The sequence below is a fragment of the Cololabis saira genome, chromosome 3, assembly GCF_033807715.1.
Source record: "Cololabis saira isolate AMF1-May2022 chromosome 3, fColSai1.1, whole genome shotgun sequence".
NCBI lineage: Eukaryota > Metazoa > Chordata > Actinopteri > Beloniformes > Belonidae > Cololabis > Cololabis saira.
The window spans coordinates 54,474,555-54,491,934 of NC_084589.1; the positions used below are offsets into that span (position 1 = coordinate 54,474,555).

The 17,380-nt window shown below is 43.4% G+C and overlaps 2 protein-coding genes across 3 annotated transcripts in view; both read right to left on the minus strand.

Annotated features, from left to right (window-relative positions):
• Positions 1–1,601: 1,601 nt before the first annotated feature.
• LOC133440559 (neurofilament medium polypeptide-like) lies at positions 1,602–11,017 on the minus strand. Of its 2 annotated transcripts, XM_061717874.1 has the most exons (8): positions 10,895–11,009; positions 10,219–10,314; positions 5,861–6,622; positions 5,062–5,158; positions 4,770–4,983; positions 3,052–3,117; positions 2,876–2,934; positions 1,602–1,742 (listed from the first exon to the last, which is right to left on the minus strand). In XM_061717874.1, the coding sequence occupies exons 3-8, from the start codon at positions 6,312–6,314 to the stop codon at positions 1,733–1,735; spliced, it is 900 nt and encodes a 299-aa protein (XP_061573858.1). In that variant the 5' UTR covers positions 6,315–6,622; positions 10,219–10,314; positions 10,895–11,009; the 3' UTR covers positions 1,602–1,732. The 2 variants fall into 2 exon arrangements, with proteins under 2 accessions (XP_061573858.1, XP_061573857.1); XM_061717873.1 differs by lacking the exon at positions 10,219–10,314 and having other exon boundaries at positions 10,895–11,017.
• A 4,343-nt stretch (positions 11,018–15,360) lies between these two features.
• Positions 15,361–17,380, minus strand: part of LOC133440529 (DENN domain-containing protein 4B-like) — a 47,290-nt gene continuing 45,270 nt past the window's right edge. The window contains exons 28-29 of the mRNA XM_061717805.1: positions 17,246–17,304; positions 15,361–16,707 (exon numbers count right to left, since the gene is read on the minus strand). Of these exons, the coding sequence (XP_061573789.1) occupies positions 16,562–16,707; positions 17,246–17,304 (205 nt within the window). The 3' untranslated portion in view covers positions 15,361–16,561. The remainder of the gene's footprint in view (positions 16,708–17,245; positions 17,305–17,380) is intronic.

Consider the following 17,380-nt stretch of genomic DNA (forward strand, 5'->3'; position numbering starts at 1 on the left):
CCTTGTGGTTGGATCTTCAAAATAAAGCGTCACTTGGTTGATGGATGAAATCTGCCTTAATGTTGATGTTCCAGGAGATAAACTGTCCTGTTTTCACAGGAAAACTGACAGAAGTTAATCCCTACGTCTCCAGGCTGGTACCGTCTTGTTTTTATTAAAGTTAATTTTACTATTTTTATCCACATGCTCAGGTTTTCACTAAATTGTTTAATTCAGAGAACAAACTCCAGAAGGTTCTAACAACCGTCCCAGCAGAGAGACTGATAAGTAACTTCTGAGCGTTGTAAGGTTATATATATATATATATATATATACACACACACATATGAATAAATGTATAGCCACCGGTCAGTTTGGTGGATTATTGCCCTTAAATACAAACACTTCACTAATATTTACACTAAACCTAAATATCAAACCCTGTATCGCACACACGCGCACACACACACACACACACACACACACACACACACACACACACACAAATACTTTCTTTTGCAGAAATGTCTTCTTTTATTGCTTAATTTAATTAAAATGTAAAACTGGACACTGAGAAAAAACGTCCCATTTTCTCCATAATTGTGTTTCAGGAACTGAATCAGAGAAGGAAACAGGAAACAGGAAACAGGAAACAGCAGCAGCTTCACTACCGTCTTTAATTTTTGCTTTTTCTTAAAAAACACACATTTACAAGTGAAACCAAACTGAGGCCAAATATAAATGACAACTTCAAACATCTGTTTTAAACACAATGATGTGGTCCTGGACGCGTCACGTCTGAGTCCGGAGCCCGGTGACCTGGGAACTCTCCTTTAAAGATGGTGAACAAGTGAAACTGAAGGAGGAGTCACCAACGAGTCGCCGACGAGTCACCAACGAGTCGCTGAGGACTCGTCAAGGAGTCGCCAACGAATCGCTGAGGACTCGTCAAGGAGTCGCCAACGAATCGCTGAGGACTCGTCAAGGAGTCGCCAACCAATCGCTGAAGACTCGTCAAGGAGTCGCCAACCAATCGCTGAAGACTCGTCAAGGAGTCGCTGAGGAGTCGCCAACGAATCGCTGAAGACTCGTCAAGGAGTCGCCAACCAATCGCTGAAGACTCGTCAAGGAGTCGCCAACGAATCGCTGAGGACTCGTCAAGGAGTCGCCAACGAGTCGCTGAGGACTCGTCAAGGAGTCGCCAACGAGTCGCTGAGGACTCGTCAAGGAGTCGCCAACGAGTCGCTGAGGACTCGTCAAGGAGTCGCCAACGAGTCGCTGAGGACTCGTCAAGGAGTCGCCGACGAATCGCTGAGGACTCGTCAAGGAGTCGCCAACCAATCGCTGAAGACTCGTCAAGGAGTCGCTGAGGAGTCGCCAACGAATCGCTGAAGACTCGTCAAGGAGTCGCCAACGAGTCGCCAACCAATCGCTGAAGACTCGTCAAGGAGTCGCCAACGAGTCGCTGAGGACTCAGCAACAAGTCGCAGGCGAGTCACCGAGGACTCGCCCACGACCCCGCCCAACGTCCAGTGGGCGGGGCTCCGGGTCCAGGTGACCGTGGGCGGGGCTCCAGAGAGCCGGGTCCAGGTGACCGCGCCCCAAGTGGGCGGGGCCTCAGCACTCCAGCGACGGGTGGAATCTGCGTCTGCAGTCCACGGCCTTGACGCTGGGGGGGTTAGCGCGCCGCCGCCGTAGCTCCTCCTTCCCCAGGGTCCCGCCCAGACGAGAACACGCCGCCTTGTACTTCTTATCAAACGCAGCTGTGGAGACAGGAAGTAGGTCAGGGACGGGGGATGAACGTAGACTTTACGTACACTTTACATAAACTTTACGTAGACTATAAATAATTCATTCAAATTAATTCGCCCTTTCTGAGCTGCCCGACGTTGCTGAAGGAATAAGCACGGCTATCAACACTCAGACTTTAACGCTGGGAGAGCAAAGCCGCAAGCTGGATGCGATTCTTGAACAGAATGGCAGGCTGGCGGCGGCCTTTGAGCTCATTGGCAAGATGGAGAAGACCTTGGAGAAGTTGGAAGCTCGACTTGGCGGGAATTGATCACAAATTCGTCTGATTGGAGTCGCCATTGAGACTTAAGGCAGACGAAAAATTACTGGAGTCTGTCTGTTTCCTTTCTTTCAATACAATTGTTGATTCTATAATCTGACCTTGACAGAGCAGCTTGGCCCGCTGCTCCAGTCACAATCTCTCTGGTGGAATGTAAACAAGCGGCTCTCCCCTCTCAGGAACATCTGTGGACCTGTTTCAGAACTGTACCGAGCCGTCTGATAACATCAAGGACATTTGGCTGAGAGCAGCTCTGGGCGAAGTTTTTCACAGACTTACTGATAACCACACCCCCCTCCCTCATCTTCAACACCTTCCCTGGCCCCCCTCTTATCAGCCCCCCTGACACGGTCGCCGGGTTCGAGTGCCACGAAGGCCGCGGCCCTCACTTGGATGAATTGAATAAATGTACAATGAAATAAATAAAATTGGAAATACCTAAATATATAATGGATTTAATATACAATTATTGACAGTTTAAATAAATTCATGATGTGCTTCAGCAAATGCAGGAACCATGAAATAATTAAATGTGTAATGAAATATCTAATGGAATATTCAAAATTTAATTGTATATTAACTAAATTATATATTTAGGTATTTCCAATTTTATTTATTTCATTGTACATGTATTCAATTATTTAATTAATTTTGACTGTTTTAGCGTTCCATACGGGGGATCCAGCTGGACCCGGTCCTGCAGGTCAAGCCAGACCCCGCAGGTCCGGGTCCAGCCGGACCTGCAGGTCCGGGTCCAGCCAGACCTGCGGGACCTGGTCCAGGTCTAACTGATCCCCGTAGGCCCGGTGGGCGGGTCTTACTGACCTAGGTGGTCCTTGCCCATCGCCGCCAGCGCCAGGAACAGGAACTCCCGGTACAGACTCCTGCAGAAACACAGAAACCTGCATTCAGAACCAGAACCTGCAGGAAACCAGAACCAGACCTGCAGGTCCTCTACAGACCACTAGAGTCTGGATCCAGACTTTTGCCCCCCCTCGCACCTCTGGGTCCGCGGGTTCCCCGGCTGCTTGGCCAGCGTCAGGAACAGGAACTCCCGGTACAGACTCCTGCAGAAACACAGAAACCTGCATTCAGAACCAGAACCAGAACCAGAACCTGCAGTGTAGTTCCTATAATGTAATAATTTCCTATAATTTAATAATTTCCTGAAAATGTAATAAAATTTGCACTTAACTCAATTGAAAATGTAATAAAACCCAATAATGTAATAACTTCACCAATAACGTAATAAAATATCCTGACTGATATTGTAATAACATTTTTACCAATAATGTAATACCTTATTACATTATTGGGAATTTATTACATTTTCAGGTGGGTCTTTTTTTTTTACAAAACTGATAATGTAATACTTGACGGATAATGTAATATATATGTTCATTTTCAATTCAGAGTTCTACATTTTTGGCCAAATCCACAAAAGGATTGCGCAGCTTTTGCGGCCGCTAAACCGGTGCAAATGAGACAAAAAAAAAGCGTCTAATTCACAAAGCACCCGCAAAGGGCGGATTGCACCACAAACTGCGCTGCCAAGCAAATAGTGTCATGGTGCGCCTGTGCCATTTGCATGCATGCAAATTAGGTAATATTCATACATTCGGCGCAAAATTGCCCCCTTTCTATGCAAATAAGCCTCATTGCAAAAACCGTCTAATTCACAAAGGCCAGCGCTATTTGCCACACGCAAAAATAGTGGAGCAAATACCGTCTTTTCGAAGCGTGTATTAACTGCGCGCAAACTCCTCACTCCCCCTCTGTCTCTGTTTCTCTCTCTCTTCAATATCATTCAAGCCTGTGTGATACTGAATGATATTAAGGGTGAAATCTACAGTCAGACATGACTGTAGACAGTCAGATCAAGTGGGGTTGTGGACTTATCTCGGATTTAAAAATAAAAATAACAGGACGGAGTTCAGGATTCATCCATACAGTAACACAGTACACTGCTTTATTACAAACAATTCCACCGTATAAACATATAAATCTAGAATGTGTGTGTTTAACAGCTGACCTGTAGGTGTGTGTAGCAAAACACAGAACATGAATTACCGTCAGATCCTGATCTGATCCCGATCCGGTGTTAATGAAGTTACTGCAAAACTTTATGGCCGTGTTTGCACCGGCATATCATTAGAGCAAAATCTTTTGTGAATAGGACCTTAAAGCGGGGCAAGTTGCGGGCGCAATTCACAGCGCTATTTGCGAGCGCAATCTATTCTTTGTGGATTTGGCCCTTTGTGTTTTAAGTATCTAAGAATTTTATATACGCTGGATTTGAAACAACTGAATGACTATTGGGTTAAATTGCAGACTTTGAGTTCCATATAGCCATATTCACATATAAGAATAAGCAGCTTTTTTATCATTGTTCAGTATAGAACTAAATTTCGTTCGGCAGCTCCTCCAGGGACAGCAGCTACATTCAGGGTTGGAGAGCAGAGCAGTCCAGCTCTTAAACAACGACCCCTCCCTGTCTCAACGGCGACTGACTTAATCCACATAGCACTTTAACATTAAGCACAAAGCACTTTTACTGGCAGTAGCTTGGATATTTTTAACTGCACACCCTATGTATATATGTATGTATGTTGCAAGTGCAAGTTGAAACAATTTAATAAGAAAAATCTTTTTTTGACTTTTTTCTCAAAAAAGTCCTTGCTCGGCCCGGGTCCTCGCCCCCCCCCCCCCCCCGGCTCACCTCTGGGGAGGCTCCGGAAGTCACAGGTGTAACAGGAGTCACGGGAGTCTCGGGTGTAACGAGAGTCTCGGGTGTAACGAGAGTCTCGGGTGTAACGAGAGTCTCGGGTGTAACGAGAGTCTCGGGTGTAACGAGAGTCTCGGCAGGAGCGGGAGTCTCGGGAGGAACGGGTGGTTGTGCCTCCGCCAGCTGTAGCTCCGCCTCTGGATGCAACCTGGGGGGAGAGGGGGGCACAGGTAAGAACAGGCTCCGCCCACCTCACCTGGTACTGCTACAGGTGTGTCAGACTCACTGTGGATCCTCCACAGGATGTAGAGGGGGGGCCACTGGTCCGTGTTGGGGGCCAGCGTGTCCCAGAGGAGCCGGACTCTCACCGCCGAGTTCTCCGACTGGGGACAGACGTTAGGACCGTTAGGTAGGAGTCTCCAGTGTAACGGGAGTCTCGGGTGTAACACCAAAGAATAGAAATAAAAATAGAAAAAATAAAAAATACTTTTTTTTTTCAAAGTTATTAGATTATTTTACACAGATTTAACAGGTTAAAGGCCTCACACGGGGCACCATGTATGTCGTGCCAGAAGGGGCCCGTCCGGGCAGCAGAACTCACCTGGGTGAAGTGTCTGACCAGCGGCGATCCCCTCACCAGCTGCAGCAGGTTGCAGGTAAACCCCCCGCCCGAGCCCCCCTCCTGACCTCCCCCAGCAGGACTCACCTGGGTGAAGTGTCTGACCAACAGCAACCCCCTCACCGGCTGCAGCAGGTTGCAGGTAAACCCCCCCCCCCCCCCCCCGCCCCAGCAGAACTCACCTGGGTGAAGTGTCTGACCAACGGCAACCCCCTCACTAGCTGCAGCAGGTTGCAGGTAAACCCCCCGCCCGAGCCCCCCTCCTGACCTCCCCCAGCAGGACTCACCTGGGTGAAGTGTCTGACCAGCGGCGACCCCCTCACTAGCTGCAGCAGGTTACAGGTAAACCCCCCCGACCCCCCCCAACAGGACTAACCTGGGTGAAGTGTCTGACCAACAGCGACCCCCTCACCAGCTGCAGCAGGTTGCAGGTAAACCCCCCCCCCCCCGCCCCAGCAGGACTCACCTGGGTGAAGTGTCTGACCAACGGCAACCCCCTCACCGGGTGCAGCAGGTTGCAGGTAAACCACAGCCCAAGTCAGACGCTTCTTCCGTTGTCTTGAGTTCAGAAGTGGCTTGACCGCGGGAATACGGCTCTTGTGTCCCATTTCCCGGACACGTCTGTGAACGGTGGCCTTTGATACCTGGACTCCGGCTTCAGTCCACTGTCTTTGAAGCTCTCCCAGATTCTGGAGGCCACTCTTCTTCACGATGCTGTTAAGGCTGCGGTCGTCTCTCTTGGTTGTGCAGCGTTTCCTGCCACATTTCCCCCGTCCAGCAGACTTTTTGCGGAGGTGCTTTGAAACTGCACTCTGTGAACAGCGTGCTTTTTGAGAGATTTCTTTTTGTGTCTTCCCCTCCTGATGGAGGGTGTCAATCATGGTCCTCTGGGCAGCAGTCAGGTCAGCAGTCTTCCCCATACTGGTGATTTAGTTTACTGAACCAAGCTGAGGGTTTTTCAAGGCTCAGGAAACCCTTGCAGGTGTTTCTCAATCAGATTGTATTTGAAGAGGAACATAAAAGGTTGAAGGAGATGTTTCAAAATAAAAAAGGTGCTCAAGACAACCGGAGCAGCTGAGTCATGAACTATTATTCCAGGAGTTCCAAGGATCTGCTGAGTCATGAACTATTATTCCAGGAGTTCCAAGGATCTGCAGCGTTGAGTGTTTTTACCTTCCAGGCCGTGAAGCAGCAGCAGCAGCAACGTTTCCCTCCACATGGTCTGAATCTGCAGGAAATAAACACCTTCAGAATCACCGACTGGAAATGAGATCCAGCAGAAACTATCAAGGATCAGAAAACCACACTAGTTTAGTGGAGAAATAAACCATCAAGGATCAGAAAACCACGATAGTTTAGTGGAGAAATAAACCATCAAGGATCAGAAAACCACGATAGTTTAATGAAGAAATAAGACGAAGCAGCTTCTTCTGGAGAACATTTAAGTCCTTCACTGCAATAAACTTGAACCATGACTCAGATATTCACCGTGTTTCAACCCAAAAAACCTTTACAGGACCAGACTTCAGACAAAACTAACAGTTCTCTTACAATTAAGTGAGATTATAATGTCAGATATTGGAAAAGTTACGAAAGTTAGAATCTCTTTCTTTTTGCAAATTTAGGGAGTTTAAAAACGTCAGTCCTTTATTTATAAAGTTTGAAACAACCAAGGCCAAAGTGCTGCACAGTTAAAAACAGCTGAATAAAAAGGCTTATTATACAAAGATAAAATAAATAGAACTAGACAATTTCCTCGCAGAAGTTTCGAGAGTGCCACGGCGGGCTGCTGCCCATTTGTGTACATTGTTGCATTTTGCAAGCAATAAAGGTGAAGGACTCAAAACTAAGTCTGATGACACCACACAGGACTCTCTATGTCAAACCATTCAAAAGTTATAGCAGAAACTAGGGACAACCAATCAGAAGAAGGGGCGGGGCTAATTTGCACCAATGAAGGTAAAGGACTCAATACCGAGTCCAGTGACACCACCCATGACTCTCTCTGTCAAACTATTCAAAAGTTATTTGAATATCACATATCGGTCAATCTGAAGAAGGGGCGGGGCTAATTTGTATATATAATATACAAATGTAAATATTGATATGTATAATAATAATAATATACATATATATACCATGAACCTGTTCCCAGCAGGACTGGGGATCATCTAAGGTCAAAAGGTCAGGGTTCAGATTTCTCCATTTTCCAGGTTAAAGTATATGAAGTCTGTACTGACTGGGTCATGTGACCAGTTCTGGTTCAGTCAATCAGTCAACAGCTGAGCTCTGGTTGCTAGGGGCAACAACAACCTCGACATGAGGAATGTTCCGGTTTGGCTGTGAGAAAACCCCAGATTTTGCCTTGTGACAAGTTTTCAAATAACTCCGATTTGTGAGAAAACCGTAGCTCCTAGCAGAAAAACAAGACATCGTGAGAGACACAGAACCCGGCAGATTCTGACAATCTTAATTTTATTCAGATATTCCTTAAAATGTGTTAGTAACGGCAATTCGAAAACAAAGTGAGATTTTTTTTAAGAAAACTTTTGATTACATTACAGTCAATGGAGACAGAGGCAGGAATTTGCGCCGCTTGAGCCCCCCGTTTAAATTTTGTGCATACCCCGCCTGTCAAAGTCACATTTTATGAATCCCAACACCTATGTTTACATTCTGACCAAAAATTATCTGTCCAGCTTTCACGGCCGTGAGTTACAAATTAAGGTAATTTTTTTACTCTTTCCCGCACTCTAGCAACTGACAGCCCCACTCTAGATTTGACAAAAAAGTGTACATCTTACGAAAAAACTGTTTGGATTTGGAGAGAGAAGAGAAGTTTTCCTCCGTTATGAAGTTTGCATGACAGTTCTACGTGCAAGTATGAGAAAGTTACGTGACTCAGAAAAAAGGTGAATTTTGTCTTTTTTTTCGACATTTTCCCATCCACTTTGAATGGGGTTTTTTGGCCGTTTTTTTGGGAATAACTTTGGGAAAAATGGGAATTTCAACACCAAAAGTCATAGGACACTATTCCCGATCGAGCCGCACGTTTTGATATATGATGCGCCTCTGTCGTCTGAAATCTGTAGGAGGAGTAGCGAACCGAAATCTGGACTTTTTCCCATCCGCTTTGAATGGGTTTTTTTGGCTCCCTCGCAACGGTCACCTGACTCAGGCTCTGCCCCCTCTGTACTGAGACCATGGATGTATTATATTAACTGGATATTAGACCAGAAAATGGCCGCCGTTCATTTCAATTGAAGTTGCTCGCCTGGCGCATACGCCGAAAAAAGTTCCTGACTTCCGGGTTTACTTCCGCGTTAAGGGGCCCATAGAGCATGCGCAGTTGAGTCACCTCCCATGATGCTCTGGGGCCTCCCATCATGCCCCGGGGCAATGACGCGAGTATTAATATAATATGTATTAATATAATATATTAATGTATATTATTACATATATTATTAATGTATTAATATAATATATATTAATTAGGACTAGAACTTTATAGCATTAATTACGATTAATTAATTACAGAAAAATAACCCAACAAGAAAAAAATAACGCATTTAATCGCAATTTACTTTTGCACTCCAAACAGTGTGGAGCGTTTCTCGTTGCACGAGTTCCCGGTATAAGTTACTGGTAATACTGACGCACAGAACTCAACACGAGAAACAACAATAGAAACCAAAACTGGTGGGAAGTCGTTGCTGGGTTTGGTGGGCGGAAATTTTTTTGAAAACTACAGAGTGGAAACCTGGATAAAAGCACAGTTGTGTGCAAATTGTGCAAGAAAGAATTTGCCTATCACCAGAGCAATTTTGTTGTTTAAACTCATTTATGTGTCAATTCAATGATTCAGTCATATACCAAAATGTTGAAAAATGTTGCTTCTTGTGTCAAATATTGATATGCGATTAATTGCGATTAATTAATTACAAAACCTCTAATTAATTAGATTAATTTTTTTAATCGAGTCCCACCACTAATATAAATATAATACATCCGTGGAATGCACGGGCACGGCCGGGACGTCAGCCATGATGTCACGCCCAGAAAGAGACTTTTCTTTGACTTTTCTGGCCGTTATAAAACATTTTTGACGGATATAAAGTCCATGACTTAAAAATATAGAATACAAAGATTAGAAATTGCCGGTGATTACAGCTGGAGGTTCCTGTGAACAGTTTTAGAGGCTTCTCTTTTACTATTGCGGTCTATGGGAAAAAAGCTTTCTGGGCCCCATGGGATTTTTTGTTGCAGTACCGCGGCTGGACACTGGGGGAAACCGAGTGCCTTCTGAGTGGGAGACCCGGGGGCTGGTCTGTACTGAGACCCGCTGGTCGCCCCATTGGAGTGATATGTGTAATTTTGTGTCTGAAAGAATTGATATTGATTTTATTTTGGAAGGATGTGTTGTTTGGTGTTTTTGACCATGTAACAATTAGAACAAAGCCAAAGGAAACATTTATTATTAATTTGTTGATTATCCTCGCAAAATTCCACATCCACAAATCCAAATTCTTATGCAAAAAACCCTCTTTTTTTACTTTTCATTGTGAATTAAAACAGTATCTGGACTCTATTAAGTTTTCTAATAATTCAAAGGCAATCAAAACCATAAATGTATGTAAATGTTTTGGCTTTCTGTTATAATTTCATCCCCCCTGGCTGGTTGTAATGTGCTGTGCTTTTTGTTTTGTTTTTTATTTGAGTTGTACTTTTTATATGTTATAATTCGACGTGATTTTGCATAATGTGAAGTTTTGTTATCATTGTTATGTTTGCAATTGTTAATTAAAAAAAAGACCCGCCGGTCACCTGACTCAGGCTCCGCCCCCTCTGTACTGAGACCCGCGCTCCGCCACTGGAGCCACGCCCCGTTTAGAGACAGCCACGCCCCCTCTGTAACACTGACTGCAGAACAAAGAAAATGCTACATTTAGTCTGCGCTACCTCACCCATCAGACAATCTAGCAACAGAAAATAAAACAGAGACAAATAAATAACAAAATATAACCATAAATATAAACTTGCTGGCGTGGTTGTGCTTGATCTTTGTGTTAACGGAGCAGCAGAATATCCATGTTACTTTGTTAACGGAGCAGCAGAGAGCAGCGAGCTGGTGCAGGAAACTGCTGGACGCTGGCTGATTTATGGTTCCGCGTTGCACCAACGCAGAGCCTACGGCGTGGGATACGCAGGGACGCGAGGGTACGGTGCGCGTCGCGGGCGTATACTACCGTCGATTTAACGCGGGACCATAAATCGGGTTTAACGCGCGCACATTTGTCAGAGGCAGCTGATTTTAGATTTTTAATCTAAATCAAATGGAAAGATAGAAACCACGTGTGAACAAATAAACCACGCCGAATCGAGCCAGACACGCGGAGGAACGCGGTTTAGACGTTTTTTGGGGGATCCGTGCATCTTTTCACACAATTAAGGCAAAATATGTAGTTTTGTAGACGGAGTTCGGCTGATGGGACACACTCACCAGTGCAGGTTTCCACCTGTCCCAGTTGGAGACACAGGGATCATACTGGGGGAACTGGGAGAGGTTTAATCCGCGGTGATGCCAGTTTGTACCGAGAAAAACAATCACCAACCAAAGTCCCGTTAGAGAAAGTACCTCCTAACATCCGGTACTGACCTTCACAATAAAACCTGAAAGTGGTGGGATCTTCAAAATAAAGAAAAAGCAAGTATAATTTAAAAGGAACAGAGATTTTTATAAAACCAAGATGCAGGACAAAATTGATGGAACGTTGTGTTTCTGTGAAAGGAATCAATTTATGGAACAATCTGAACAAAGAAAACAAAGACTCCAAATCAAACATTACATTCAAAAGAACAATTAAAGCCTGTATGTTAAGTAAATATAACGAAAAAATGTTGAGTTTTGATTGACATACCCGTATGTTTTAATGTTATTTAAATTTTATTTTAGTTGTTTTTATTCACTTAGTTGTTTTTTTTAATTATTATTATTTTTAATTTATGTTATCTGTGAAAGGGGGCAGATCAGATAAGATTCTTCTTCTTTCTGCTCCCTTTTCATTCATAAGTTAGGAACATTTGTATTTGTGTTTGTATTAAATCGTTTTATTTTTTGAATGAAATAAAGAATAAAATGAAATGAAATGAAAATGAAAATAAAGCATCACTTGGTTGATGGTGAAATCTGCCTTTATGTTGATATTCCAGGAGATGAACTGTCCTGTTGTATATGTATGTATATATATATACCGTATATATATATATATATTATAGTATATATATATATATATATATATATATATATACATACACATATATACATACATACATTATATATATATACACGTATATACATATACATACATATATATATATATATATATATATATATATATATATACACATATATATATAATTATATATATACATACAATAATATATATATATATATACACTTATATATATAAGTATATATATATATATATATATATATATATATATATATACACATTATATATATATATATATATATATATATATATATATAGATATATGTGTGTCGTACATATACATATGAATGAATAAATGAATGAATGAATGAATGAATGAATGAATGAATGAATGAATGAATGAATGAATGAATGAATGAATGAATGAATGAATAGCCTTTATTGTCGTCGGTCTGGCGTCCCAGCACAGTGAGATGACAACCAGTACAACCCATCAGGACACAGACAAAACAAATAACATGAGTGAACTGGTGAGAACAGATCAGAGAAAGGATGACACTGGGGAGGGAGGAGGGAAAAAAAGGCTCCTCATACTGTGTGTAAATACACAGTGTGAAAGTGCAAAAAAAACACCTCTGCGCAGAAAGCAACATCTCAAATTTGACATCATCATCACAAGACTTGCACATGTGTGTGTGTGTGTGTGGGGGGGGGGGGGGGGGGGGGGGGGGGGCAATGTCCTTGATGTTATCAGGCGGCTCGGTACAGTCCTGAAACAGGTCCACAGATGTTCCTGGGAGGGGAGGGTTAGTGGGGGCAGAGCCCCTTGTTTACATTCCACCAGGGAGATTATGACCAGAGCGATCGGCCAAAAACCGCCCTGTCAAGGCCAGATTATAGAATCAACAATTATATTGAAAACAGGCAGCGTCAGTAATTTTCCGTCTGCCTTTAGTCTCTGGTTCATCAATGGCGACTCCAAACAGACGAATTTGCCGAGCTTCCAACTTCTCCAAGGTCTTCTTCATCTTGCCAATGAGCTCAAAGACCGCCGCCAGCCTGCGATTCTGTTCAAGAATCGCATCCAGCTTGCGGCATTGCTCTCCCAACGTAAGAGTCTGAGTGTTGGTCACCTTGCTTATCCCTTCAGCCACGTCCTGCAGCTCTGAAAGAGCCAAAACAGCTGTCGACGACTTACGCGTTTGTCGGTACACCAGGAATCCCCCTCCTCCTATCAAGAGAAATCCTGCTATAATAAATCCAATTATGAAGCATCTTCAACGTCCTCGACAGACAGAATCACCAAACACAACGGTTTCCAATGTTTCCAGGAATCCATTGTGTATCCAGCATTTGTGCTGAGAGACCAGTTAATCAATTCCATGATTGTAGTGTAGTGGAGTGAAAAAGAAGAGACTCTGAAGACGAGACAGGACAAAATCAGTAGCAGGGCAGATAGATAAGGGAGAGGAGCAGAAAAAGCGTCCGCCTTCGTCAAGAGCCGGAAGAAGATGTGTGTGTGTATAGGTATATGTGTATAAATGCATATATGTGTGTGTATATATATATATATATATATATATATATATATATATATGTATGTACGTATGTGTATATATACACATGTAGATATATAGTCCCAAATACTCTCAAATACTCACCTTTCTTCTGCCCACCTCTTCTTTTACAGGTTAATTTAGTTAAAATGTAAAACACACAAACACACACACACACACACACATAGCCACACAGACATGTACATACACACGCACGTATACACACACAGAGTCATATACATACACGCACACACACACACACACACATACACATAGACACACAGACATATATATACACACACACATACATATACACACACATAGTCACACAGAGTCATATACATAAACGCACACACACACACACACATAGACACACAGACATATATATACACACACACATACATATACACACACATAGTCACACAGAGTCATATACATAAACGCACACACACACACACACATAGACACACAGACATATATACACACACACATACATATACACACACATAGTCACATAGACATATACATACACGTACACACACACGCGCGCGCACACGCGCACACACACACATATAGACATACACACTGTCTTGTTCACCTGCATGCTTGCTCTGTAGTTTTTGGGGTTAGTTAGCGGTAGCTCAGCTTACCCTAGCTTAGCTTAGACTGTGATCAGATCTGGAGATTTGGGTGGATTGCTGCTCGTGTTTTTGACGGCTCCGTGTCGGTTTTGTGTTTTGTTTGTGGTTTTTGTTGCAGATTTCCAGTGATTGACGTGAGGCCTCCGTGTGTTCCTGCTTCCTGGATTGGCAGTGGATGTCACCCCCCCCCCAAAAAAAAAACTCACTGGGTTTGTATGTGTATATATGTATGTGTATGCGTATATATATGTATATATATTAAATATACTAATAATGCACATATATATGCCTTAGGGCAGGGTTATTCAATTGGCGGCAGCGGGCCAGATGCGGCCCGCCAGGAGCTTTTATGTGGCCCCTGGTCATATTTCAAAAAAGGGGGTGTTTGTTGAAAATTTTTTTTTTTTTTTTTTTTTTTTTTTCTTCATAATAGTGATGCACCGAATGTTCGGCCGAAAGTAGAAAAAAAAAACACTTTTGGTGTTCGGTGGAATAAGTGGGGAAAAAAACGAACAGTTAATAACAGCTAACAGATACAGGCAGACACACAGGCAGACAGACATGCCAGGAATGCGTTCAAAGGTGCGATTTTTATTTGTAATGTGTGCAGAGAATGCATATCGCATTTAAGTTTAAGATGCTTGGTAGCCTTTTTTTAGTTGGTTAACGATGCATAGTGTTTGTACATGTTAATCTCTGTTGGAAGTGTTTTTTACTTTGGATTTTTTGCCAGTGTTGCACAGTGTTAATGTTTGTCACATTATTATTAACCTCTGTTGTATAGAGGACTTATTGACATCATTAGGCTTCTAGGATTGGCCTGAAATTTTTTTCATTTGAATAAGTGAGGACTTTGCATTTCAGATGGAACTTCTAAGCTTCCTATAATTTCATGTGATTGTTTTGTTTTGCTGATATAATGCACAGATGTGTCATTAATAAAGGAGCTTATGGTTAATATTTTGGTTGCTTATTTATAACATCAAACTGGCTACTATGAACTGAAATGCTTAATATAATATTCAAATAAGGATATCTTGGTGGAAAGTGGTGCTTTGTCATTATGGCGTGTTTTATTAAAAGTAGCTCAATATCAATTTCATTAAGTTTGCACAATGCATGGTTTCAAAATGAACTTGCATTCAAAATAATATTTCTTTATCTGAATATTATATTTAACATTCACAATTACTAAATCTGGAGACAATTATTACATAATTCATATGTAAACTAGATATATTCAAATGTATTATATTTACATAAGTCTTCGTCTTTGAGTGCAAAATACATTTTGAAAACCCCCACATTTTCATATTGTGCGGCCCTCTCCATACAGTCCTTTTGCAGATGTGGCCCCCGGCCGAATCTATTTGAATACCCCTGCCTTAGGGTATCAACCATTAATATGTGTGCAGACAAGGTAAAAAAATTAAATAAATAAAAATAAAAATAAAATGTAAAACTGGACACTGAGAAAAACGTCACATTTTCTCCATAATGGTGTTTCAGAGTCAGAGAAGGAAACACGAAACAGCAGCAGCTTCACTACCGTCTTTAATTTTTTGCGTTTTCTTAAAAAACACACATTTACAACTGAAACCAAACTGAGGCCAAATATAAATGACAACTGCAAACATCTGTTTTAAACACAATTATCTGTGAGGATGCAATCGGTCAAGGAGTGGAACCAGAAACAGAGAAACAGAGAAACAGAGAATCCCTTTAGTGCAACCAGGACTGAGCTGAAACAACCGCAGGTTAAAAAATAAATAAATAAAAACAACAACAACGACCAGCTGGTTTCTGGTGACACCAAGACCTGGACCTTGACCTGGACCTGGACCAAGACCTGGACCTGGACCTGGACGCCTCACGTCTGAGTCCGGAGCCCGGCGACTCGGGAACTCTTGGTTTAGGGAACTAAACGGCTCCTTTAAAGATGCTGAACAAGTGAAACCGAAGCACGAATCGCAGAAGACTCGCAGAGGAGTCGCCAACGAGTCGCCAACAAATCGCAGAGGAGTCGAAGAGAAGTTGCCAAGGAGTCACCAAGGAGTCGTCAACGAATCGCCGAGGACTTGCAGAGGAGTCGCCAACGAGTCGCTGCGGACTCGCAGAGGAGTCGCCAACGATTCGTCAACGAATCGCCGAGGACTCGCTGAGGAGTCACCAACGAATCGCCGAGGACTCGCCGAGGAGTCACCAACAAGTCGCCAAGGATTCGTCAACGAATCGCTGAATACTCGCAGAGGAGTCGCCAACAAGTCGCCAACGAATCGCCGAGGACTCGCCAACGAGTCACTGAGGACTCGCCAAGGACTCACCAACGAACTCGCAGAAGACTCGCAGAGGAGTCGCCAACGAGTCGCCAACGAATCGCAGAGGAGTCGCCAACGAGTCGCTGAGGACTCGCCAAGGACTCACCAACGAATCGCTGAAGACTTGCAGAGGAGTCGCCAACGAGTCGCCAATGATTCGTCAACGAATCGCAGAAGACTCACCAACGAGTCGCCAACGAATCGCTGAATACTCGCAGATCAGTCGTCAACAAGTCGCCAACGAATCGCAGAGGACTCGCCGAGGAGTCACCAATAAGTCGCCAACGAGTCACCGAAGACTTGCAGAGGAGTCGCCTACGAGTTGTCTACGAGTCGCCTACGAGTCGCCAACGACCCCGCCCAACGTCCAGTAGGCGGGGCTCCGGGTCCAGATGACCACGCCCCCAGTGGGCGGGGCCTCAGCACTCCAGCGGCGGGTGGAAGCTGCGTCTGCAGTCCACGGCCTTGGCGCTGGGGGGGTTAGCGCGCCGCCGCCGCAGCTCCTCCTTCCCCAGGGTCCCGCCCAGACGAGAACACGCCGCCTTGTACTTCTTATCAAACGCAGCTGTGGAGACAGGAAGTAGTTCAGGGACGGGGGATGAACGTAGACTTTACGTAAACTTTATACACTTTACATACACTTTATGTAGACTTTACAGACTTTACGTAAACTTTACTGGACTTTACCAAACCTTTACATAAACTACGTAAACTTTACGTAGACTTTAAATAATTAATTAAATAATTGAATAAATGTACAATGAAATAAATAAAATTGGAAATACCTAAATATATAACTGATTTAATATACAATTATTGACAGTTTAAATAAATTCATGATGTGCTTCCGCCAATGCAGGAACCATTTATTTAATTATTTAATTGTATATTAAAAAAATATTATATATTGAGGTATTTCCAATGTTATTTATTTCATTGTACATGTATTCAATTATTTCATTAATTAATTATTCATTTAATTTTGACTGTTTTAGCGTTCCATACGGGGGGTCCAGCTGGATCTGGTCCTGCAGGTCCAGCCAGACCTGCAGGACCTGGTCCAGGTCTACCGTGACCCGAACGGCTCGGCGGGCCGGTCTTACCGACGTGGTCCTTGCCCATCGCCGCCAGCGTCAGGAACAGGAACTCCCGGTAGAGACTCCTGCAGAAACACAGAAACCTGCATTCAGAACCAGAACCTGCAGGAAACCAGAACCAGACCTGCAGGTCCTCTACAG